Consider the following 27,597-nt stretch of genomic DNA (forward strand, 5'->3'; position numbering starts at 1 on the left):
CCATGACCCTTTAATACAGTTCCTCATGTTGTGGTGACCCCCAACCATAAAATTGGTGTCTCGATTATGCGTTTTCCCATGGTCTTAGGCGACCCCTGTGAAAGGATCGTTGGACCCCCAAGGGGGTCCTGACCCACAGGTTGAGAACCACTGCTCTAGTCCCTCTGCGATAGTATTCACTATGGCTCTGGGGGATGTGTAGAGGTGTCCATAGCATTCCAGGTGGACCTCAGCTGAGTCAAGGAGTAGGGCTAACTGGTCTGAGTTCCGATCAAACTTTCCTCTGAATCGGGGCGGTTCAATCAGCAGTGCCCTTCCCTCCTCCTGTCGGCCTCTGTATGCTTGCGTTTGATATGTCTGAAGATACTCCTCAGTTCTAGTTCAGAGGGAGGGTGGTAATTGTCTGCCCTGGGCAGCCTGCCTGCTACGTGGGAGACACACTGGCTTCATCTTTCTTCTAATGGGTGGAGATGTGGGGCTGTATTCCCATGTGCTTCTCGTCAACTCAAGAGGATCCATTGCTCCTCCCCTCTCTTTTGGCATGCATAATGGCCTTTCTTCATGGAGGATGACCCAGTCAAATTCCTCCCTCCGTTGCTCTATGGAACTTCCCAGGGACTCTATTTGGGGCTTTGGGGGCCTGGCTTGATTCCAGTCCAGCATCCCCTCCACTCTTCCCAGCTCGCTTAGGGCCTTTCTCTTTTTCTGGGTGGGGTGGGGCTCAGCTTTAGCTGTTTTTAGGGGTTGATTACTTATCTCCTCTTGCTTCGCTCCTCTCGGCTTTGATGTCTGATGGCTGCTCTCCAGCTCTGTTGGGATAGCTGGCCTTTTGCCATGGTCTTCTGAGTTCCCCCTCGGCACCCCCGATATTTAAAAGCAAAAGATGTCTGTCTGTAAAGTACCCTAATGATGCCTGCTTCATAATAAGCGACCCAATATTGTAATACAAAAAGCAGTGATTTATTAACAGCTTCATTAGGCATTTCTTATTCGCAGCCATCTTTTTTCCTTTCTTTATCTGCTTTTGAACTTTGCCCGTGTTTCTGTCCTCCCTTCAGTCTTATAATAAATCATGTTATCCAATAGCTTCATTCATCTCAACCCAGCTACTGTAATCTGAGATCTGGCTCCAGCGACGCTCTGCATGGAATGTCAACACAGAGAGTTGACACCTGTAGCAACCCACATCTGCATCAATAACAGGAACCTAGCTGGTTTGTATGGTACTATATGTTGTTATTGGATGTCTTCCATCAATGCTTATTCTAGCATGAGTGAACAATCTACATGTTTTAACATAGAAAATTTGTTGTCAGCTAATAACTCTGGAATCCAATGAGCTGTTTATTTACAGGACTGAGTGGAAATGGTCTTAGTTATTGGCCAGCTTGACTCTCAACTAATATTTTTATATCTTTTTCTGAGAGTGGGTGGGTGGTGGCTTCCACTTGACACTTGCCTAGACTAATCTCTGCAGTTTTATTCGCAAGGTTTTTTTGGAAGTGCTTCACCATTTAGCCTCCTCCCTAAAGCTAAGAGCCAGTGACTGATTCATAGTCACCCTTTATGTCTAAGGAGGGACTAGAACACACAGGCTCCTAGTTTTTAGTCTGGTGCCTTTAACCATCACACCAAAGTGACTGTCTAGAAAGATAGATTATAGCTAATTAAATATGTAAATTGAAATAATTAACAGAATGATGAAATAATGCCTGCCATAAAGTCTACTGTGAGTGCATGCTAAACTGTGATGATTTACTTTCTCCACATGTTCTATTCATCAAACCTTTGTGCGTTAAAAATGCATTAGTTTCTTCTAAAGAAAACTTCAGGAAACGTACCAATCCAAAGATTGACTGATTGATTTTATCAAGCATGCATGCCTCCTCTTTAAAGTATGATATGATTAATTAATGTATTATAACATTAAGATAAATTTGGTATCCATTGACCAACCATTCACTCGTATACATAACTACTGAGATGTAAGCCATCTGAGTAGAAATGTATATGAGTTAATAGTAGGCCAATGGATTGCACTTTTAAGAATTCTGCAATTTGAGAATATGGGATCAGTCAATTCTGCAATGTTGAGAATATGGGATCAGATCAGTCAAGTTTGCAATGTTAAAAAAAAGGTTTACAATAGAAGTTAATGGCAATATGGTAAGATATAAAAGTTGTCTGAATATTGCCAACTATTTGAAGATGTTAAATATCATTATTATTGATCCTTTATATTTGAATAATGATGTTGATGACTGAACAATGATAGAGTAATCATATATGATCATAGTGGCTAGCGGGAAAGACATAGGCTGCATATGGAATTAATAGATTTTTGTTGCAATTCTTAATTTTTTAAAAAAATGTACTACTCTTTTATGGTGTTTTTTTAAAAATGTACTTGTTTACTGAAGTTCTCAATTGATTTTGAAATCTAACCTATAGTGTACACTGTGATTAAACACTGCTGCATCAGATTTTATAGTAATCAATTGCTTTTGAATTCATTTCCCTACAGCAGAAAGGTTTCAATAAAAGAAAAATAATGAGGATCAGTGGGGGAGTTTCCACCAAACACTGAATACTCATTATGTATTATTTATCTAATGTGCCAATTTTGTATAGTGGTTAAGGCACAAGAAATTGGGAGACCATGAGTTCTAGTCTTACCTTAGGCACAAAGCCAGCTAGGCCAGTCTCTCTATTCAGTCCTAGGAAGTAGGCGTGACCCGACAAAAGCGCGCACGACAAAAGCGCACCGACAAAACTGCATCGCTAAAACCGTGACGTCATCAATGCGCGGCGACAGCAGCGCGGAGACAGAAGGGCGCTTTACAACAGAGCGTCTACAGAAAGCCAATTTAACTTAAGGTAAGGGTTAGGTTTAGGGTTAGGTTTAGGGTTAGGGTTAGGTTTAGCATTACGTTTAGGGTTAGGGTTAGCATTAGGGTTAGCGTTACGTTTAGGGTTAGGGTTAGCGTTACATTTAGGTTCAGGTTTAGGTTTAGGTTTAGTTTTACAGTGCACTTCTGTTGCCGCGCTGTTGTCATGCGCGATTCAGCGCTCATTCATCGGAGCGCTTTAGAACGCATGGTTTTGTCACTGCGGTTTAGTCAGGCGCGGTTTTGTCGTTCGCCCTTTTGTCGGTGAACCGGAAGTAGGCAATAGCAACACTTCCAAAAATCTTGCCCAAAAAACTATAGGCAGTGGTCCAAACAACTTCAAGGAATCAGCACTGATTGACATAGATGCTATAACACTTTATCTTGTGCAGGGTCTAATCTTTACCCAAACAGTAAGACTTTCTCTTAGTTATCTCCTTAATTATACCTCAAAATTATATTAATGATTTCTGAGTATGTTGCATGAGGAATAAATGGGATTGATGGGCTCATGGTGGATCCATATATTTCTTTTCATGAATGAGTGTCATCGGATTTTTCTTTCTTTTTTCCCCCTTTTGAATATTTCCCACCTAAAATTGTATGGGCAGAATGAAAAAAAGGAAAGAAATAAAAAGAAATGAAAGGATTGAATGCCAGTTCAGAAGGAAAGACTGATATAAATTGGATTAAGAAATAAATATTTTCCCCCAGACTTCTTTGAACCTATGATAGCACAGTTCAATTTGCAGCCTATTCCCATGCTTTACTCTCTAAATAACATATAGAGATTCATATATGTTTCTCATATCGATCCTGAATTTCCAGTGGGACCAGTTATTATAGCTCTAAAAGGCCTTCTACTGTACAGATTTCCATGAAATATGCTCCTTTTTCCAATTACAATATTCTAAAATTTGTAGTATTCCATTAAAGTAAATACTAAACATACAAAAAGGAATAACCATTCATTTATGGTTGGATAATGGCAGGGCACTGCTGTAAATTCCCTGGATAAAGCTTCTGAATTTGGATAAGTATGACCTCCAATAGGGCACTAAAAGGCTGCTTGTGCAATTTTTCAGTTGTTGAGGTGGACTGAGTGTTTTTTGTTTAGAAGGCTTAACCAGGTTCATCTCAGCAGCTGAAAAATGTGTGGTAAAACAAGGCTTTCAAAAGTATAGGAGCCTCATTGAATAGATCATCAAGGTTCACTTAATCATGATCAATAATTCTTCCTTTAAAATTGGATTATATTAATTACAGATTTTTCCAGTCTGTGTCAAAAGGATTGTAAGAAAATTAGCACATAATTACTGGTGCTGATAACAATGCCCAATGCCCATTATAGCTTTTTTGACTAAAAATATTGAGGACATTTGTTAAATTACTCAACAATTTTGGGTAATAAATGTAGACTAAATTATAAACTTATATAATGAAATAAATTTATTGCTTTTTAAACATTTTTTTAAAAATATTGACAATGTTCTTTTGATAGACTGCTTGCTTAAATCAAAATCACAAAATCAAATATTGTTATTATAATGCTCAAAGAAGAAAATGAAGAATAAGTTTGTTATTTTTCTTATTAGAAACTAATATTATTCAAAAGCTTTAGGTTGTGTTGAGATTAGATTAGTGTTGTGTACCAAACCTGGTTTTGGAGCCAAATCTGAACTGCTTCAGATACAGAGGCTTATTGATTATTATTATTTGTATGGGGCTTTTAGTAATATATTTTAATGACTTTAGGCTTGTTGAAATAGACATATTGATTGAAGTTGATGCTACTTGGGCATCCTATCAAATCTCCCGCCCTTCCCCCGCTCCAAAAAATGTACCAAGACAAAGGCAGCATTTAGAATATGAGATTCTTTAATGTTTTTTGGAAGAGATGTATGAAGAAGGATATTATAGCTTTAGTTATCTGTTTTAATTGTAAATTGAAGTCTTTGATGATATTTGGCATAAGATAGAAATTTTATAAATAACGATAAAATTGACACACTCAGAATGAGTACATAATTGGTGAAATGGATGCTAAGATCCCATGGATTATATAGGCCATATTTACATGCTTAAATTCTGAAGAATTCCAGCATAATGTGAAACAAAAGCGTTGTGTTGTACTCTGTTCAAATGCTTTGGTTTGGTTCCTTCTGCCAAGAGAAACAATTCAGAATATATCTTTCTGTTGTCTGTTTGATATTATGGTATTAAAAAATGAACTCAGTTTGTTCTAACTAATCAAAGCTGGAGTCTGTTCAAAGTTGAAATTCATAGTATGATGTTCAGATGTGACCAGTGTCTGTCAATTTATCCTCCAATTGGCTACAGCTTGCATCAAAAATGTATTCGTAATATTCAACATTGTGATTTTGCTTTATTTAGTATTTGTTATTCTTATTAACTATTTTATCTATTACAATTCAATTTGGATGCTGCCTGACTCCAGCTCTGTGCCTTACAACAGTAGAATTAAACAAGCAAATTCAAACATAAAATATGAATCAAAATAAGAAGAAAATATTATTTTAGAAAAGAACATTTCCATGGCTCAGAAATATTCACGATCCTAGCATTTTCTGTGAAATAAATGGACCTATTTTAAACTCCAGGAGTTCATATTATTAATTGCATTAAATTAGATTCTTCTTGACCTGAAAAGCACACTTTATTTGCATTTCAGCCCTTTTGCAAAGGGTACTTTTAGTAATAGATTTTTGCTTTAACTGCTGTTTTGAAATGAGATTACGTAAAATGCAAATTGCTTCAGTTCATTTTGTTTGCTAAATGTACTGTTTAGCCCTGTTCTTCATACAGTGAAGCATAGCTTAACACTCTAACTAATGATTGTTATTGGAAGAAATTTATGAACCATCTTCTTCAGAAAATGAGACATTATAGAATGAATATAAAAAAGTTGATTTTTTCAAACTGTTTGGTTATGAAACTTTGTTATACTTTATAAAGTTTAACAACTATATAAATTTACTTTAAAATAATGGTTTAAAGATGAACAAATATTAATTTCTTAAAGCATTTAAAAAACAATATTGAAAATTATAGCTTCAAACATTGGGGAAAGAACATTTGACATGTATAACTTTATTTCAGATATAAATAAATTAATAGTCTTCACAGCCTTGATTACTATTAATCAATGATTTTGAGTACAGATAGTGCTCAACTTATGACTACAACTGAGCTCCAAATTTCTGTTGCTAAGTGAGACATTTGTTAAGTGAGTTTTGCCCCATTTTACAACCTTTGTTGCACAATTGTTAAGTGAATCACCGCAGTTGTTAAATTAATAGCACAGTTATTAAATGAATCTGGCTTCCCCATTGATTTTGCTTATTAGAAGGTCGCAAAAGATGATCACATGACCCTGGGACACTGTAATGGTTATAAATCTGAATTTTGATCACATGCCCACAGGGATGCTTAAATGGTTCTAAGTGTAAAAAATGGCCACATTTTCAATACCTTTATAACTTTGGTCACTAAACGAATTGTTATAAATCAAGGATTACCTGAAATTGTAAACATTTCTTTTTAAAAAAATAATCTGTATTAGCTACCACTATTTTTTCTAAGACAAATCAGGAAATTTCCCCCTTCCCACAACAGTTTTGAGAAATCAAGTCAGTTCTCATATATTCTATGCTGCATTAGTTTTTTAATTCAGTTTTAAAAAGTATAAACAGGTTGCCAAATTTTGACACTGGAGAAACAAAGGCAAAAATACGCCCCTTTAATAAATTGGGCCAAAGAGCAGGTTAGTGGAAAAACAGTAGATTATTCAGCCTTCCCTCCTTCATTATATACTCTTTTTATTTCAGTGGATATCACTATTTCTCTTAGCCTAAGTTTATCTTTGGGACAAGCAAATAAGCAGTTTATGTATTCATCATATTTTTGTACCATCTATTTGACCTCTGTGATTCTGCTGGTTTACAAATGAATCCATGCAATCATATAAAAGCCATAGTTAAAAAAAGTCCTTAGCATTCTATGACAGGGTTCCCCAACCCGATTATCTGGATTCCTTTCAGTCGGGTTTCAGGCCTGGTTACAGCACGGAAACTGCTTTGGTCGCGCTGATCGATGATCTCTGGCGAGCCAGGGATAGGGGTCACTCCTCTATCCTAGTGCTTCTTGACCTCTCAGCGGCCTTTGATACCATCAACCATGGTACCCTTCTGCGACGGTTGCGAGAGGTGGGAGTGGGAGGCACCGTTCTTTGGTGGTTCTCCTCCTACCTCTCAGACAGGTCGCAGTCGGTGTTGGTTGGAGGGCAGAGATCGACCCCTAGGCCCCTCAATTATGGGGTGCCGCAGGGTTCGGTCCTGTCTCCCCTCCTATTTAACATCTACATGAAGCCGCTGGGTGAGATCATACGCCGGCACGGGATTAAATACCACCAATATGCGGACGATACACAATTGTATCTGTCCGCCCCATGCCAACTCAGCGAAGCGGTAGAAGTGATGTCCCAGTGCCTCGAGGCTGTTAGGGTCTGGATGGGAATGAACAAGCTTGCACTCAATCCCGACAAGACCGAGTGGCTATTGATGCTCCCTCCCAAGGATGGTCCAGCTATTCCATCTCTTAGCCTGGGGGGTGAAATTATACGCCCCTCAGAGAGGGTTTGCAATTTGGGGGTCCTCCTGGATCTGCAGCTGATGCTAGAACATCACTTGTCAGCTGTGACCAGGGGGGCCTTTGCCCAGGTTCTCCTGGTGCACCAATTGCGACCTTATCTGGACCGGGAGGCCCTTCGGATGGTCACTCACACCCTCGTCACCTCAAGACTGGATTACTGTAACATGCTCTACATGGGGCTGCCCTGAAGAGTGTTTGAAGACTTCAGTTAGTCCAGAATGCAGCCGCGCAAGTGATTGTGGGTGTACCAAGATACGCCCACGTTACACCTATCCTCCGTGAGCTGCACTGGCAACCCATTGGTCTCTGGACATGCTTCAAGATGCTAGTCATTACTTTTAAAGCCCTACATGGTATCAGACCTGGCTACCTGAGAGACCGCCTCCTGCCAGTCACCTCCCAGAGACCTATAAGATCGCACAGACTAGGCCTCCTCCGGATTCCATCTGCTGGTCAATGTCGCCTGGCGACTCCCCGGGGGAGGGCCTTCTCTGTTGCTGCTCCGGCACTATGGAACGATATTCCCATTGCGATCCGGACCCTTACTACCCTTCCGGCCTTCCGCAAAGCAACTAAGACCTGGCTGTTCCGGCAGGTCTGGGGCTGTTGATGTATCCAGCCCCATACTAAGTCATGAATGTTGTTGAATTTTTAATGTTGTTTTTATTTTTCTGTATGTCCCCTCCTCCCTTTTTTTACTTGTAAGCCGCCCTGAGTCTCTTTGAGAGTGGGCAGCATACAAATTAATTAATTAAATAAATAAATTTTAAAAACCCACGGTTCGTGGACTGGCTAGTAACTGGACCGCACAAACAAGCACATCCCCATCTGCAGCATACGGGTAGCACACGAAACCGTGTCCTCTCTGTTCCTTGGAAAAACATCTTTCCATGAAACCGGTCCAAGCCAGTCCAGACTAATATAGAAATTATTTTTTGTGTCTTTTCTTTTTTTGGATTTTCAAGTCAATCTTGACTCCTGATAACTGCCTGGATAATTCCTTACAGTTTTCCTGGCAAGATTTCAATGGTTTGCCATTGCCTTCTTCCTATAGCTGACAGAAAGTGCTAGCCCAAGATCACCCAGTAAACTTCATGCCTAAGGCAGGTCTAAATTTCATAGTATCCTGGTTTCTACTATGGTACCTTAAACATTATGCCAGACTAACTTTAAAGTAAATGAAGAGTAAAAAAAATGGGAATAAGAGTGAGTGATAAAAGCAAAAATAAAAACTTCTTGTGGACTGTTGGCAATCAGACTTAACCTAAGCTTCCTTGATACTCCTAACTCTCTTTATTCATTTATTATTAAATGAACCAACTTAGATAAAAAGCGGAAAAGTTTTTTTAAGTTTGCTAATTGATGTATCTGTATTTTAAACAAAGCCATATATAAGAAGGAAAGAAAGCAGATGAGAGAGGAACAAGAGGAAACAAATTGTATTTGTAAAGAAATACAATTCAAAAATATTTTTGTTTTATCAACAAGATGAACTAAGTAAAATCAGAAAATATCTAATTAGAGTAAAAGATATAAAATTGGTGGTGGCCAGCTTCAAATAGGCCCAGCAGCAAAGCATGGAAAGTTTTTAATCATCAATAAAAACTACAGCCAAACTTCAGTAAAGAGTTTTTTTTTTTTAAATTAGCACAGTGAAAGAAATTCTGGTCTCCATCCAAACCTTTAAGAATGAAGATGTATAGCGACTAATAAACTGCTTCTCATGAGTCATCATTCTTATACCAAAGTACATCTTCCTAAATTGTTGGACTTCATCAGTATCAACTTGAAAGAACATAATCAAGGTTATTTCTTCCCAGTTCAATTGTTTGAGAGGACTGCAATATTTGCAATAACTTATCTGTCCATGGCAAAACTAAGAAGTTTCTAATGGCCATCACTTACCAGCAGTCAAAAAAGAAAATCTGGAGCACAGTTAGTCCTCTAAGTAGCTACTTGATTAGTAGCTAAACTAACAGAGCTAATACTAATTAGGACTTCTGGAATTCCATGTGCAAATTGAACCAGCAAGACTAAGATGTTAAAGACAGTAAAGATATTACTTGTGCTTGAAGGATGTTGTTACTCTTCAGTAAATCAGTTGTAAACACATTCATGCATTTGAATGGAGATATTCTTTCCTCAAATGAATCCAATCAGGTGCTTATACAATCAATAATCTCTTTAAAACTTATTTCTCTCCCAGAAGAGCAAAAATCACATCCTTTCTAAAAATTGCCACAGTAATGGCAAGATATGGTAAAACTGCCTTGAGCATTATTCCAAATGATAAAAAGGAACTGAAAATCCAAATAAATAAGTAAGTAAGTAAGTAAGTAAGTAAGTAAGTAAGTAAGTAAGTAAGTAAATAAATAAATAAATTAATACTATCTGTTTTGAGTTCCAAAAATAACATTTAAATAATTTGTGAATATGAAACATTAGAGAATGCTGTAACCAACTAACCTATCCAACTAGAGTGAGATGTTGACCGGAAGTCCTAACTTTAGACTACTTATGATACCCTTCCCCAAATGAAAACAATATATTTATTCATGAAAGCATTGATAAGGAAAAATAGATTTTGGCCATTCCTTATGCTGGTATCCATCTCTAATAAAACTAATGTATGATCTTTCACTTGAGGTAGCATAGAAATATTGTAAATATATAAATGAGGCTAAGAAAGTAAAACGTGGTCCAGTCCAGTATTTATTTATTGTAGGTGAATAACACTAAATCTTGGGATAAATATGTGACCAATGTGATGGAAGAAAAGGTCATAGTATAGCTTCTTCTAAATCCAGTTTTGTTCTTTGAGTTCCTTCTCCCTCGTTTATAATCGGGAGTTCCTTTTTTACTGTAATAACTCAAGTCTTTTGTAAACTGAAAGAATTGGGTTCTGTCATGATTGCATTGTACAATCTAAGTAAAATCAAAAATTTTGAGACAGGAAGCTGATAATGAATGCAGTAATCAGAATTTTCATTGATACTCTTCAAAGAGAATTGCTCTTCTATTTCTAATTTTAATTCCATGTCTTAATTTTTTGGAAATCTTTTGAAAAACTTAAAAATTTTAATTTTAGTTTATACATACATGTATTCTAAAATGTTTCTTTGCTTAGATATGTATTTTGCAGTATATAGTGGAAATGTCTTCTATATCAGTGATATGTTAGAACACATTATTAGCTGCCATGAATGTAATTTCATCTGTATAAATAGCAATGATTTCTCATATTAGCAGGATGTGTGTGTCTATGCCTGGATATTTCACTACCTAGTAGATTTTATCTATTAAAAAGCATTGGATGTCAGAATAGCTTTTATCTTGCTCTATCTACAGGTCCGTAAATATTCAGAGTTCTCATTGTTCAGCTCCAAAGACATTTATCAAATACATGAAGCAAAATTTTGGGCCATGCCAATCAAAATGCAACAAATGAAGGAGCCAACTTTCAAGATTCTGTGGTTTTTACTTTTTTGTTTTAGTTGACCCACATACATGCATACTCTAATTGTGTTTGTAATGTTTCCTTCAAATTCCAGGAACTAAGAAATAGAGAAAAGTATGTATCAATATACCACCTATTCAGGCCAACGTGCCCTGCTGTTAGCTAAATATGTATATGCAAGGCTGTGCTATCCAATCCTCCTTAGATTGGAATAAATATTTCTTATTATCAAGCCATAGTTTCTTTTCTTTTTTTCCTTTTCCCAGATCACATGCAACATCAACCACTGAAATCATTGTCCGGCTTCTTAGTGTCTTGTTGGCTGAAGAAGCATTTTTCTGCAATGCAATTAGATGATGGGATCATTTGTAAAAAGCAGCAGTCTTAATTAAGGGCTTTGCCATGTAATCATTAAAAAACAATGTATTGAACTATCATTTTATGAAATATTTCATCTTCTTAATCACCTGCCCTCCCGCCTTCTTCTCCCAGACAAGAGCACACAATCCCCCTGGGTAGCTGATGCATAGTATTGCTCTGGACTGGACTGATCATTAAACAGGGCTGTCAAGAAGTCTACCTGATGGGTGCAGAAGTAGCTGGTAGAAATCACGAGGCACTCATGCAGTGTTCATTCATCTCGCTTACTTTCGCAGCACTCCTGCTCCATTTATCTGTCCAAGGCCTGGGATGTTAATGGTAGGGCTGGTGGCTCTCCGTTTACTCTCTTCCCACCTGCTCTGAGGCTTGCTGGTTTTTCTTTCCCCCTTTTTTTTCTTCCTCCCACCCTTTTGCATGGCTGATGGATATGCAGAGTATGGGATGAAGTGAGCGCTACTGTCACCAAACTGATGGTATTCAGTGACTCCTCTAGCTCCCGGCTAGTCTGTACTCCAGGAGCCTGACACCCTGACCACTGAGGCATAAAAAACAGAGAATTGGAAGCCTCAGCCTGTCAGGCAATAGAGCATCCCCCAGAGAGACCTGGAAATTCTTCTCTCTCTCTCTCTCTCCCTCTCCCTCTCTCTCTCTCTCTCTCTCTCTCTCTCTCTCTCTCTCTCTCTCTCTGTGTGTGTGTGTGTGTGTGTGTGTGTGTGTGTAGAGGTGGAAGAGATAGTGGGAAGAAGATCAGCCTCTTTCTACAGATACTTGTGCAGGAGTGCTGATTATTCTTGGAAACACATCTCTCTCCATAGAGGCAAGAAATAACAACATACAGTAGATACAGGGAAATAGAACAGCTGGCTGCAACAGCATGGAGGAAGATTTACCTGAGCAAGGGAAATGAAGTTTATGAGATTTCTTCTTCTAGACCCGTGATGACATAGAGCCCTCTCAGCTTCGCCATGCATGCGCACTCGCCTCCCGCCAGCCAGCTGGTTTTCGGGTCTCTGCTGTGCATTCGCAGGGGCAGGGTGCATGTGGGAGATGCACGTGCATGTGTCAGGGTGGGGGCACATGGGGGCTCATGCGCATATGCACGGGGGCGGAGGGGGGGTCGTACACACATTGCATTATGGATGCATGGACATTTTGGGCTCTCGGTGCCGAAAAGGTTAGCCATTACTGTTTTAGACTATATGATCATGGAGCAATTGTTCCAGGATCTTCCTCCTGAGTCTATGCATGGTCACAGAACATAGATGAAAATGGCACAGAATTCCCAATATTCATTGATTCAATTAATATTAATATTGGGAATTCAATACTTGGGTGACCAACAACACATAAAAAGACCAACATAAATCAAATCAGCAACAATAAACAAGAATAAACTCCACCATGAATCATAACATCTATATTTACATGGGTACCATTGGCAATATACAAAAGAACAGTTAAAATCCATAATATCTCAGGGCTGAAACTACTCATTTTCTGATCCCTATGCCTGGAGAGACACAACCAGGTCTTTATAGCATTATAGCTTTCTTAAAAGGATTGGAGCAAGTTGCAACTTGAGAGTATGATGTTCTAGGGGCAAGTGTTGCAAGCGAAAAAGGTCCTTTCTTTCTGGGTCCCACTAGATTGTGACTATTTTTAATTATTGGGATCCATCACATCAGCGGAGGGCTTTAAAACTTTCAGCAACGGCATATCTTAAAGATCATTCAAATGAGAGATATAAACGAGACTTGAAAAAATGGATTGACTATATACAAAATAAATACGGGACCAAGAAATTCCAGTTAGCCTATGCTTAAGATCAGAAATGATTTAAATTGTTTAAAGTTAGTTCAGCAAGAAGAAGCTAAGGTCAATGTAGAATGTCATTAATTTCTTTATTTCTTTTTTCTCAATAGATTTTAGACTGTGTTAGTTAAAAATCCATACCGTGTACGGGTTCTGGGAAGTCGGGGGGGGGGGAAGGAGGAGGGGGGTTGGGGGGGTGGAGGGAGGGAGGGGCACACACACAAAAAAAATTGTACTTCAATGTCTTAATGATTGACAAATGATGAAATATTTGTGTGTTTTTTTTTAAAGAAATAAAATAAATATTTGTAGAGTATAAAAAAAAACTTTCAGCAACGGGTTCTCTGCCTGGTTGCTGTGTTGGCATGGCCATGGTGGGCGTGGCCTAGTTGGCCTCCTGCACCATGGTTGGGGTGGTGTTTTCACCTTCCCCAGGCTTTGGAGGCTTTCCTCGAGCCTCTGTGAGGGCAAACTTGCTTCCCCTATGTTCTGGAGGCCCTCCGGAGGCTAGAAATGGGCCTGTTTCTGGCCTTCCAGAACTTCTCCCTCCCAAGCCCCCATGTGGGCCCTCCACTTACCTCACATCGAAAATGGGCTGTGTGGAGATTCCTGGGGAGGGGATGAGGTGGACAGGGTGAGGCAAGGGGGCAGCCAGGGGTGGGATTTAGAGGTTCTCTGAATGAGCCATAATGTTAGCTACGGGTTCTCCTGAACCCGGGCAAACCTGTAGCAGCCCACCCCTGCATAGCATGCCTGCACTAATGGACCATGTGAGAGAAGCAAAGTTATTTGTACTAAAGCCATGAATCCACTGGATTTTGGATATAAATGTTTGGTTGTGCCAAAAAGTAAGTTTTCAATAATATGAATATGTGATATCCAATCTCACCACATATGGAGATAGTATGGTAACAAAATAGATGTATGTATCACAGTCTTTAGTTCTCAGTCTTTAGTATCTTATGTGGTCCTAATCACTGGAAAAAATCTGGTTTACAACATAATATCAACAAGATCCTACTTTTTCCAAGAAGGGCATTTAGATGTTTACAGACCTTTTGTTACATTAATTTTGATTTAGTGTTAGTGTTACAATGACGGCTAGACAATGTGTATACTGTTTGAGAAGGCCTGGTCTACAAATACAGATGTTCCAAGGATGTAGTAAATTGATGGAGATAGGTCTTATTGCTTCCATGAGTTTCCGTATTGTTGGAAGAAATGTCCTTCTGGGTTCGGCTCCAAGTGGGGAAAAAGACACTGGAGACACGGAGGCTGCTTGGAAAGATGGTTTTAATGGTGGACAGGACAACATGGCTTGAGTCCTGAACAGAAAAGATGATCACATGCTTCAATGTTGGTGAAGAAAAGAGCAATAGCAATAGCAATAGCAGTAGACTTATATACCGCTTCATAGGGCTTTCAGCCCTCTCTAAGCGGTTTACAGAGAGTCAGCATATTGCCCCCAACAATCTGGGTCCTCATTTTACCCACCTCGGAAGGATGGAAGGCTGAGTCAACCCTGAGCCGGTGAGATTTGAACCGCTGAACTGCTGATCTAGCAGTAGCCTGCAGTGCTGCATTTAACCACTGCGCCACCTTGGCTCATACAAAGAGAAGGGAGGCTGAGATGCTGAGTCCCTGGTTTTATGCCCTCTCTGTCCTTTGATCTTGAGCTTGTATTCTGATTGGTTGTCAGACTCCCATGGGGCCATGCAGGGGCAACTCTCTAGGCTGCGTTTTGAATCCAGGTTTGGTTGAGTTCTCAGATGCCATGTGGTGAGTTCGGTAAAGGGCCAATATTATCATGCCTTAATCCCATCCTGGAGCTGAAGGGGAGAACTCTTTATTATGTAAAGGGACTGGCTTGGCCTTCTTAATGGCCCATTGACAAAGTGGGTGGGGGCAGGAAGCTACAGGGAGCTATTCTCTCTTTAAAACATGTTTCTTCCTTTTCACATCCAGAGAAATGTAATAGTCTGCCTTTTCAATATTTCCTAGGATATTTCATTTTTCTGGGAGAGGACTGGGTGATAACTTCCTACAGTATGATATTTCAGTAGTATAGCATCTGTAAGGTATGGTGTTATTGGAACTGCTATTTAAAAAATCCCAAATAATTGAAATATTATTAATCATAAGTTGTTGGTCATTATGCACATTGAAACTATTAAATGCATCTATTCTTAAATTAAAACAAAATCAAAAGCAGAGAGAGTTTGTGTTGGGTTGACAGGCTCACCTATAACAAAGAAGATTCAGATGAATATTTGTGCTAAGCAAACCATTCATAAAATAACAATTAAAAAAATAAAATCTGATTTTATTTTAATCTGATCCTGTTTAAAGTTATACTCCAAGATCTTTCATCCAGGTGTTATTTTCCATTTAAAGGAAGGTAAGAATGGATTAAAAGCCCTATCTTTTCTCAGTGCGGCTTTAGCAGTGAAAAACATAAAAGAGTATGATGGTTGCTTTCTATGTGTGAAGTAACTCATAAAGAGGGCAGGTTAATTTAAAAACTTGATTTTTAATTTCCCTCTCACTACTACCTCCAGGGGTAGCAGATATTGTAGAGTAGTTAAAATCAGTCAGTTTATTAAGAGCCCACATAATCTTCATGTCCCCTAGAAATCATGCTACAAGATAAAGTGTGAAAAGGCTCACATTCTCTTCACAAAATGACCCAGTCTCCTGGTGGGTCTGTACCAATTAAATTTTCAGGAGGGGACAGGGAAATGTTTATTTGAAAGCTAGCCTACATGAACTTCATTACATTACTTTCCACAGTGGGGGAGTAACATCGATTCACTGTCAAACACCACAAAAAAGCAGACAAGAAATAGTAAAAATATGGCAACCAGGCCTCTATATGGAATCTGTCTTGAGTTTTTTTCTCTCAGAAGCCCAGTTGTGTGATACTAAATAGAGTATAGTAAAATAAACATGTAATCTTAAAAAAGGACCCTTATAATGTAGATACTCTAATAGATTTAAACATCACAGGCATCTTGTTTTAAATTTGTGCAAGCCTTCTCTTTATTTTCATAGAGATGTTGTTTAAACAGGGTCAGAATATTTTTAGTGCCTTTTCTAACAAAGAGAAATGTAGTCAGGTAGAGGAAAAACCTTATCTTCCCTTGATTATTATCTAACAATTTCCCTCAAACAGAGTGTGGCACGCATCAAAACAATAGGAACTGTATGCCACTTTGTTCCAATGTTACTATTAAACAACATTGACGCTGAATACTTAAACTTTTCCCAAAAGAACTACAATGCAAAAAAACAACCCTTCTTTCTGTTTTGCTGAAATGAATAGATGATACCAAAGTAATTCACAGAGGAGGAAGATATAGGTTAATAAGCTTTGACTTCCCAAATCTTTTCTGTTGATAGATGCCAAAGTAGAGATGTAGCTATAAAGCTCTTTTTATTACAATATTTAAAAATATTTTCCCTCTGCTCAACAAACTAATTATGCTGATATTAAGATGACCTATTTAAAAATTTTAATACAGGGAGAAGCAAGGGTTTTTGTATCTGCAGTATCGAAGTTGTGACATACTTGTCTTTGGAATTCTTCAAGTAGCATACATGCAATCGTGAAATACCTTGAAAAAAATTACCAAAATCACAAAAGGGGTGGGATTTCCAGTCCAGCATAAATACAGTATGTCTGGATTAACACAATTGAGTCAAATAATTTATAAGAGATTATTCAATAATAAGTAATTGAGATGTTTTCAAATATTGAATGCCTGGGTAAACACAAGAAAATAATCCCTACCCTCCTATATTGCTAATAAATGTTTATTTTTATGAAAAGAGGGTAGAAATTAATTTCCTCAGTGAAAAGTTAATTGTTCAGATTGCATGATTTAATGATTAATAAAATAAAATCTTATGAAACTCTGAAATTCACATGATCCAGTCTACTTAATTTCTTCTAGTATCTTCAAATATGTAGCATACTGTTAAGATAGCAATAGCAATAGCACTTAGACTTATATACCGCTTTGCAGTGCTTTACAGCCCTCTCTAAGTGGTTTACAGAGTCAGCCTGTTGCCCCCAACAATTTGGGTCCTTATTTTACCCACCTCAGAAGGATGAGTCAACCTTGAGCCTGGTGAGATTTGAACTGTCAAATTGCAGGCAGTCAGCAGAAGTAGCCTGCAGTAATGCATTCTAACCACTGCGCCACCATGGCTCATAATTGCAGAAACAAGTGGGAATATTGAAAGACTTGATTGCAATTCAGAACATTTACTGGGCCTTATTTATAAATTACTAGTGATCAGAATCTCAACAAGTCAAAGACTGCATGATTAAATAGATACAACATTTGAATGCAGTAACAGAGATATAATAATGGGAATCTTAATAGAAGAACATTAAGTTCACCTGGAATATTATACTCAGACCAAATTGGTATAAGATGTTAATATATAGCTCCAGTCTTGCTTGTTAAAATGGACCATTTATTTTTCAAAAAAATTGGAAATGTAATGAGTAAGTTGAATCACTTTTTCATATTTGGTGTCAATATGATAAAGCTGAACAATTATGGAAAATAATTGATGCTGGGATGAAGACATTTAAAAAGAGATTTCACATTTAAGTTATGATAGTTGCAACATTCTTATTCAACTCACTTTACCCACTCATGCACCCCTTCAAAGTATACTGAATTAACTTGTATATGACAAGTGCTGCAAGGATATTATCTTTTTTCTTTTTAAAAGGTTGTTTGATTTCCCTCAAAGTTGTTTTTTTTTAAAAAAAAATTGTAACCCACCCAGAATTGTTTATTAGTTGGGCAGCTTATAAATCATATTAAATAAACTCAAACTGGAAATAATCATTTAGACCTAGACTAATATCACATCTAAAGTTTGGGTTCACTTTGCATAGAATTGATGTTTAAATTTTCTGTATCAGAATAGTAATATTCTTAGTAATATAGACTGAATTATTGAATTTATTAAAACTCATAATTTTATTTGGTGATTTATGCTGTAATGGCCATAATGTTTGATGTTCAGCCATACTTAAAGTTTAATAATTATTCTTAGTCCTTTACATCAGTGGTCTCCAACCTTGGCAACTTTAAGACCTGTGGACTTCAGCTCCCAGAGTTCCTCAGCCAGTTTGCCAAGGTTGAAGACCACTGCTTTACATGATACAGTAAGTAATCTGTTGCTTTTCAAAAAGCTAATCAATAATAGTTGTGGGTGCTCCAATACTGGAGATTTTTAAGAAGAGATTGGACAGTCACTTGTCTGAAATGAGCAGGGTTGGACTAGAAGACCTCCACTGTTTTTCTATTATATATTAGAGACCTATAACCTCTATGATTTTCTAATTCCTACTTTAATCAAATTTCTTTTATTCTTTTATTTTTTATGTCTCTTTTTGGAACCTTTAAGATGTTTTTTCTTTAAATTGGTTGATAAAAAGAAATCTCCTCCCCCAAAGTATGTGGATAATGAAAAAAGAATTCAGGCAATTCAGAATCAAGAAACTAAACATGGTTGAATTTGATTCAAAATCACCATCTAAACCAGAGGTCTCCAACCTTGGCAACTTTAAGACTTGTGAACTTCAACTCCAGAAGCTTCACTGGCTGAGGAATTCTGGGAGTTGAAGTCCACACGTCTTAAAAGTTGCCAAGGTTGGAGACCCCTGATCTAAACAGCTCTGTAGAGAGGAACATTTATACTTAGTTTGTCTGAATTTGTTTCTCAGAAAACAGTGACAAAACCAATGTAGAACAGAAAGATTGTGACAACAAAAAAAGCAAACAAGAAGCAAGCAAAGATAGTACCAATAGTAATAGATTTCATCCCTTGATGAAATCCCAAAACATCTGGAGCCCCACTTGAACACCATTGGTATTGACAAAATCACTATCAGTCAATTGCAAAAGGCAGCTTTCCTTGGAAAAAGCTTACATCTGCAATGATCCTCTTAACACTATCAAGCAACATCTGCCTCTCCAGGTCTTTGGGAATGAGTTGATAGGTGGATAAAAGTGCCAAATCCAGTCTGACCATCTGTGTGACCAATCACAATCACAATAATTAATTATTTAATCCTGCCTTTCAATTTCTATATTATTACGGGCATGACAATGATAAAATGATTTAAAATGTGAAGAACAGTTGCAAAAATAAGGATATAGTAACATGAGTAAAGAATCTAAGGGCAATTGTAGCATAAAACCATAAAGACTGTAATAGTAGACAACATGTCATGACCAATAACCGTCTTTCTTTTCATTCACTGCATTAAGACATTGTTAGAATTCATATGACTTTTAACCATCTCTGCTATTTTACTTGATCTTTATTGAGCTCTTTCCTTTCTCTTTATTTCAGGGAGTGAGTTTTCTGGAAGCCCATACAGTCACCCACAATATTCAACATACAATGATTCCTGGAGATTTCCTAACCCTGGATTGTTAGGTAAGTTTGTTCTCATGCCATTAAAGTCACAGTCTAATCCAAAATTCAGGAAAGCAATAATGTGTCCCCATATGCCCTGCCCAATGTACTCTTGAGGACCTTATGACCATGCAACAGAATGCAATCCATGCTGTACGCTTCTGGGAAACCATCACCTAAGTTAGACTTTTCTAAAAGAAGAGCGGTGGCGGTGCAGTGGTTAAAATGCAGTATTGCAGGCTAACTCACTGCCCACTGCCAGGAGTTCGATCCTGATTGCCTCAAGGTAGACTCAGCCTTCCAGCCTTCCAAGGTCGGTAAAATGAAGATGCAGGTGGTTGGGGGGAATATGCTGACTCTGTAAAATGCTTAGATAGGGCTGTAAAGCACCGTGAGAAGGTATATAAATCTGTGCTATTGATATATGTTTTAAATTTTATGTTCTTATAACTATGCATAAAATTTTAATAATGATGCATCTGATAATAATAGAACATAGAATCATAGGACTGGATATAATAATAATTTGTTTTGAAACATTCTGGAATGCCTTCTCTATAGCTAAATAGCAATGTCTAACAGTATATGCAATATTTAATCACCAAATTACATAGACCAGAACTGATTAATTTACAACTCTTTCATGCTTAAATTTAAACCTGAAGTCTCTTTGTTTTTAGTTGAATTCACTTTCAAGTAATTCTTGTTGTTTAATGTAAATATGAGAGATAGGAACGGACAACTGGGTATATAATTGCTTTCTTTCAACAAACCATAATTAAGATATTCATATTCCGACATCACAACAAACATCTCAGATGGCATTTGCCAAGATTTTCTGTGGCTCACTCTCAGTCTGCCATGGTTATTCAGAGATAAAAGGAGTTTGAAAAAGCTATCTCTGTTCCTGCTGTATATAATTGTTTCCCCTTTTGCTTTTGGCACACAGGCTACAAAATAGCGCAAAGCCCCGTGTAATAAATTTAGCCATAACTGGCAGGGGTATAAAAGAAATGTAGCCTATGGGAAGTTGAATCCATTCCCATATTACATTTAACTCTCCCAAGCTATTGGCTTTATTCATGCTATGCCTGCAGGCTTTATTAAGGCTCCACTGTGATTTGGAATTAATTTGAAGAAATGCATTAAAATGTTTGGAAGGGTGAATGCTGAACCTGTCTGCAACTCATTAAAGCAACCATGTCGTTTCCATGAAGGGACAGACCACTTCTAACTGCATCTTCCAAATCAAGTCCAACACAGTGCATCCCCTTAGTGTTTCCTGGCTAGTTTTCTGGATTCATGTCCGAATTTTTAATTTAATGTAGAATAAATTATATTTCTTTTGCATATGTTTCATCATACTGCTGGCTGAATATATGGCTCCTTTGATCTTTTGGGTTTCAGTAAAGATGATGCTGTTTCGGTAGAAGAGAGCAGCATAACTTATGTTTACAAATGAATAGTCTTTCTTCAGGATCTCTTCTTTCCTCTTTAAACTGTTCTCCTCCCCACACACAATTTTGTTCTTTATTAGAAGTTTAGTATCCAGACACATAGGGCGCATGTAATTTTGCAATAAGACAGAATCCAAATGATTCTGAAAAAACCCGCCTTACAGACCCTTGGAAGTCCCTAAGTAACTCACCCTCACCCTCCTTTAATAAGGTGGATAAGCAACATCCATTTTACGCCACTGTCAAAATCTGGCCCAACTTGACCTTACATGTGTGTAGCACATGGTGATTAGAATTCTCCTGCATAATCTATGTGAATGAGGTAAGTAAAATACCAATTAATTGTCACTTCTCTAGCAGAGAGATATTGTGCCTTAGAGACTTTCAGATTTATGGATGGCAAGGTTGTTATGTGTGACCTCTAGCAGAGAAATAATTTTGAATTTTTGTCATTTTTTAAAATTCAGTTTCTTTGTTTTAAGTAATTGAGTCCCTAAGTAATTGAACCACCTAAGATCTACCCATCACATTTCTTGCCCTTAAACAAATCCTTTGGGAGGAATTGATGGGTTATAGCATTCTGTGTCACACTGCTTTTTACAGTACAAAATTGCCATTTACTGTGCTGTAACTAAGGGTCTGGTGCAGCTCAAATCAGAAGCTGTTTTCTAATACTATTTCAGCACATACTCAACTCAAGGCCAACTAGCTTGACATAAAATGGACTATAGCCACTTACAAAAAGCATGGAGGGCACCGCTTGGGACTGGTTCCCACAGATACAAGTACTTATTTCCTTGTTTGTTACTCCTTACTGATCACCAAGAAGTGTTTCACTACCTATGCAATGCAGTGAAATACAGTAGTAGCTTCCTGAGGTGTAGATTAAACTGACTCAATTTGGATCCTAGTATAGGTATCATTTTTAGCACTCTAATCTGATATAAAGCTGTCTGCACATTGCTAATATCATGGGCTGTCCTGTGCTAGCAATGAGTAAAATGAGTACTGTTTATAATTAGTTAACCACTATACAATGTTTTTTTAAGGAAAGAAAACCTCAAATAGTATTTAATTGGATGCAATAATTGAAATACATTCAACAACATATCTTATCTGGACAAATCAGCTTCTCTAGCCAGATATCCTTCATACGTTTCCTTGACTATATTTCCTGTTCTGGAAATATGAGGTTTTTTTTCCTGAGCTATGTCTGTAGAATTTACTACATCTATGGGGCATTTCCCAGTTTTATTGGAAATAATCAATTTCTGGACAAAAGACAATATAACAAGAAATGTTTAAAACTTTCTCCTAAAGCCATCTTTTTCATTGGGTCTTTTGTCCTGAAATGCAGTATTTCTGAGAGTTAGGGTAGTATATGAAATACAAATCCCAATCGGTTATTAATATTGAAGTTTGTTCTGTGCAGTATTTTGAAAACACAAAATTATAAAAGAAGAAAAAAAACTTGAAAAAAAGCATATAAGATGTATTCTTTGTATTTACTGTTTTCCCTGAACATAAGACAGGGTCTTATTTTCTTTTGACCCCTGAAATAAATGCCTGGCCTTATATTCAGAGAGGTCTTATTATTTTTGAGGTGCAGAAGGCAGCGAGCATGGTCACCTCATGGCTGCAGCTGCGTTGCGCATTGCTGGGACTCTCTCTTTTTGCGGCGGTCATTAGCATTTCAGAAGGAGTGCAGTTGCTCTGGTTGTGGGAGCAGCTGTTAGGTAAGGGCATGCGGGGTGCATGGGGCATGCTCCTCCCTCCCTTTCTGCCTCCTCCGGTCTCGCCTTACCTCATGTTGTTTCTGCAGCAACCAACCAGAGGAAATGGCGGGGACCGGCTGCGCATGCATTTAAATATTTTCGAGGAGGGCTTATTTTTGGGGAGAGGGCTTATTTTAGTGCATGCGCTCAAAATGCTGATTGGGCTTATTATCTGGAGAGGTCTTATTTTTGGGGAAACAGAGTACAAACATCAGTTCACCAAAGCCATAATTACTTAATAGTCATCCATAACTAATCTATTTTGATCCATTCTGTAAGCCACTGAATAGATTCTCCTTGTTTTACTTGCCAGCCAAACTGTCCCTAGTTACATGCAAGATAGAATCTAATGTTGTTGTTAAAGTGGATGAGGCTGATGCAAGGAAATAAAGAAGCATCATATTTATAAAACACTTGAGTTTATCACTGTTTAAGCAAGGGAGCTAATGTGGAAGATTAGGATGGATTTAGTCAGATTGCTTTTTGGGATAATATTAGAAGACAATTCCTGTACATACCACTTTGAGTTGTCAGAAATAAGGAAGTATATTATTGCAAATTACTACGATATAATATGATAAATTATTATTTACATTGATTTGGGAAAGTAGTGGTACTCAGTGTGAGCTATGCAAATGTAATACAATTCTCTTCTCTCATGTTTGAAATAGGATGGAAACTGATGGTTTCAAGCTTCAATATTATAAGCTCTAAGGAGAACTTTTCTTGGGGTTTTCAGCTACAGTTGGATATTGGTTAAAACATATGTTTTCTCTGAATTGGATGTTTGCTAGTAAAATTTGCTTTTTATTATTGAATTATTTAGGGAAGAAACCTTATAGACAAAGTGCAGAAGCTGTCAGCATGCTGGTGTTAGGCAAAATGTGTCTATGGAGATTCTCAGTCATCCAGGTCATGGTTGTCCCAAAAGTTCTTTTCCAAAAGGCAACTGGACTTCCTTGGGGTTTTTTTTTCCTCAAAGAGGTCTGACTTCTCATCTAAGAAGCTGCTTCTTGCTGAAAACTGAAGAAGCTTCTCAGATGAGAAGTGAAAAGTTTTCAAGACAAAAACCAAGAAAGTCCAGTTGCCTTTTGGAATACCACCAGGTAAAACATGTATTTCTCTTTGGAGGAGGAGGGTTTCTTATAACTTCTTTCATGGAAAATGGTTAGGATTAGGGAACAGAATTCAAACAGTGTCATAAAATGATGTCAATGAACTCCTGGTCCCTGACAGCATAGAGTTGTTAGGATCTAGTGGGAGGAGCTGGATCTGTTCTTATGGCAAAATGCACCCCAGCATAAAAGAAGTGAGTGGGAATGAGAACTTGGGGAGATGCTTAATTTTACAAAAGTACATTCTATAAAGAATTATATACCAGAAACCTAATCTGTTTTACAAACAGAACATACACTTGCCACCAGAATCTTGTTGGAGGGCTGGTGATATACAAATAAAGTAGACAAATATATTCAGTTGGTAAAGAAATCTTATTGCTTAGGGGAATTCAAGTAGTTTCCAATTGGCTCAGCTTCTGAATCTAGGATCACTCATGATTTTGACTATAGGTAGTCTTCGATTTGCAACAGTTTGTTTAGAGGTTGTTCGAAGTAACAATGGCATTGAAAAAAAATGACTTATGACTGTGTTTAACATTTATGACCGTTCTATCATCTTCCCCAAATTCCGATGCTTGACAACTGACTCATGACAGTGTCCTGGGATAATGTGACCATCTTTTGCAACCTTCTGACAAGCAAAGTCAACGGGGAAGCCAGATTCACTTAACAACCACGTTAAATGGTTGTTAAATAGAGCATTGAAAATTTAACAAAAATCTGTCTCATTTAGCATCAGAAATGCGGGGCTCAATTGTGGTTGTAAGTCAAGGACTACCTCTATATTCAGAAGAGGAACCATTTTGCCTTTATTCTAGCTTGTATTCTTTTAGATAGAGTAGGATAAAAGACCAGCAATAACTTGAATAGTTATGCTGGATTGAATGCAGCTATAAGTGAACAACCTTGAGAGACCATCAATGAGTTTCTAGGTGGTTTTGAGATCAGGAATTGAAGAAATGAGCCATGGTGGCACAGTGATTAGGATACAGTAGTGCAGGGTACTTCTCCTGACTGCCGGCTGCCTGCAATTTGGCAGTTCAAATCTCTCCAGGCTCAAGGTTGACTTGGCCTTCCAGCCTTCTGAGATGGGTAAAATGAGGGCCCAGATTGTTGGGGGCAATAGGCTGACTCTGTAAACTGCTTAGAGAGGGCTGTAAAACACTGTAAAGAAGTATATAAATCTAAATGCTATTGCTAAATTGCCAAATCAGGAATAAATTACAAAACAAAAAAAGAGATGGAGGAGTAGAAATGGTGGGGTGGAGGTAGACTAAAATATCTTTTCATACTTCATATGAATAATGATTTCTGCTCATTTTTATTTTGCCATTAGCAAATAAGAATAATATAAAGAAAACAAATCAGGACAAATATTTTAAGAGTTGTTTGCAATCTTTGTTAACAATGATTATTGATTAAAGAATTCAATGTCATTTGATTTTTTAATTAAATGTCTTTCTTTAACAAGATAAATTTTAGTGCAAATGTTATAGTAATATATCTTTTATTTTCTGAGCATCCTTGCTGTACCAGTAATTTGTGACCTCTTCCATTATGAGGCATTCTGCTTTTCCTTTCCTAGGGAACATTTGTTCTGTAGCTTAGAGGTACTTTAATAGATCTTTCTATGTTCCAATCAGTTTTTCAGCTTTATGATAGATTCTAACAACACACTTTATTTCCCAGCCTGCATAAAACCTGAAGGGTGGATCAAACCAAACAATCAGAATTTTGAGATGGATTTGCTTTTCACACTATTTGAAATTTCATCTGATGAGCACATTAATGATAAGAAAATCTAAAGATGACATAAATCATTGTACATGCCAGTAATCTTGGCCTAGGAGGGGTTTTTTTGGGGAGGGGTGGGGGGCACTATTCAGGTACTGCATAATGGTATATGAGCGCCTTCCTGTGGTTTCTTAAATGACCTGACTGACAGCTGCCATGTGTCATAACTTAGAGGCTCATATCCTTTAGATTCCAGTAAAGCAAGACCCAGTTGTCACTGCCTCTCATAGGATTTCTGCTGTAACTTTGTTGGATATAATCAGATCTATTGTTCATAGATAAGGTAATGAATATAGCTTAAAAATATGTTGTTATTGAAACCCTATAAGTCTTTTAGCTTCCTCCCCTCTTTCTGTGCTTTGTTTCCTCTGTGCAGTATACACTCTCTTCTGTAAAAAGAAGCAAGAATACATCACTTTACTGTTTTCTTATTTCTAGCTTTGTATAATTGAACGCTGACACAATGTCCATTTAGAAATCTTTATGAAAACTGTATTTGGAGCTCGAGCATCGAAGTCATAATGGCTGCCCTAGTTTATATGAACGCACACACTCGCAACCCCAAGAGGTTTCAGCCACTGAAGCCTGGCGAGCCTACATGTTTAAAGTCTACTTAATACAAACATGTTAAAAGTGGATAATAGCAACCCAGTCTAATGAAGAAAAATGATTCAATTTCATGCTGGTTTGTTGTAATAACTTCTTTAACATTTTAACTCATTACTTTCGACTTGATGTTGATCATAGCGGATCTCATTTGATGCACTGTTCTCTCTTCTGTGCTGATGTGATTTGTTCACATTGTGAATTGTAAGTAAGGCAGACAGGGCTCCCTTTTGGCTACACCTGAGCTATAGATATATTTATAGAGAGAGTTGTTGTTATAGAGGACAGTGTCATAAGGCTGACAATATTGGCATGATTCCATATGAGGTGAAAAGGTATGGAATCAGTCAGTTAGGATTAGAATCAGTACTTCTATGGGCTTCTATGAAAGGATTAGGGAACAAGTAGAAGTCAGAAATGACTGTGTCAAGAAATAAATTGATGATAATATGAATTGGAAAGGAAAAATGACAGAAGAAAGGACAAATTTATTCTAGAGGAGAGTATAATGACAGGGCAAAAGAGTGAATGTTTTGGAATGTGATGTTTTTATTTTTCACTTTAAATACAGACCTTTTTGATTTCAGCACAGAAATGTGAATGGGGGAAAAAAGTCCAACTCAGCAGATATATAAAATGCTGCCAGGGAGCTACAGAGAAAAATTATATGTTAACAGTCAGATTATTTTATAAGCATCATGAAGTAAAAATGGATCAGAAAGTCAGCTTGGAGAAGAAAATCAAAGTTGTAAACTCTTGAAGGAAGTTCTACTTTTTAAAACCAAGTTTTTAATATCGTCAATATAATCAATAGTTTTCCTTCTTTGTTTAATATAGGGTTTTGTCTAGAGTAATTTGCGTAATATGGATTCATATGAGTAATTATGGGTATAGAAGCAGAGAGAGTCAAGTAGAAAGGCAAAAGTTAGATACAATCAAATATATTCTAGTAATTGGGAAAATATCTATGCATTTCTGAGAACTGGTTTACCATTGTGCATTTGATCCGATATCAATTGATAACCTTTAATTGAATATGAGTATTGTCTAGTTTAAAAATTGGAGAATGGAAATTGAATTATTATCAGATGATTACTCTATTTTGTTCTTTGGTTAATGAGTGAATGCGTAAACCTCCATACATGATGGACACTGCATTGGAAAATTGCATACCACAGGAAATACACAGAT

At 37.4% G+C, this 27,597-nt stretch overlaps 1 protein-coding gene across 2 annotated transcripts in view; it reads left to right on the forward strand.

The window, feature by feature from the left end:
• The window catches only part of PAX5 (paired box 5), a 244,207-nt gene that overhangs the window by 213,203 nt on the left and 3,407 nt on the right, over positions 1 to 27,597 (forward strand). For both annotated transcript variants that reach the window (XM_032213884.1, XM_032213882.1), the window contains one exon: positions 19,591 to 19,677. In XM_032213884.1, coding sequence (XP_032069775.1) covers positions 19,591 to 19,677 — 87 coding nt within the window. The remainder of the gene's footprint in view (positions 1 to 19,590; positions 19,678 to 27,597) is intronic.

This window comes from Thamnophis elegans, chromosome 3, assembly GCF_009769535.1.
Source record: "Thamnophis elegans isolate rThaEle1 chromosome 3, rThaEle1.pri, whole genome shotgun sequence".
NCBI lineage: Eukaryota > Metazoa > Chordata > Lepidosauria > Squamata > Colubridae > Thamnophis > Thamnophis elegans.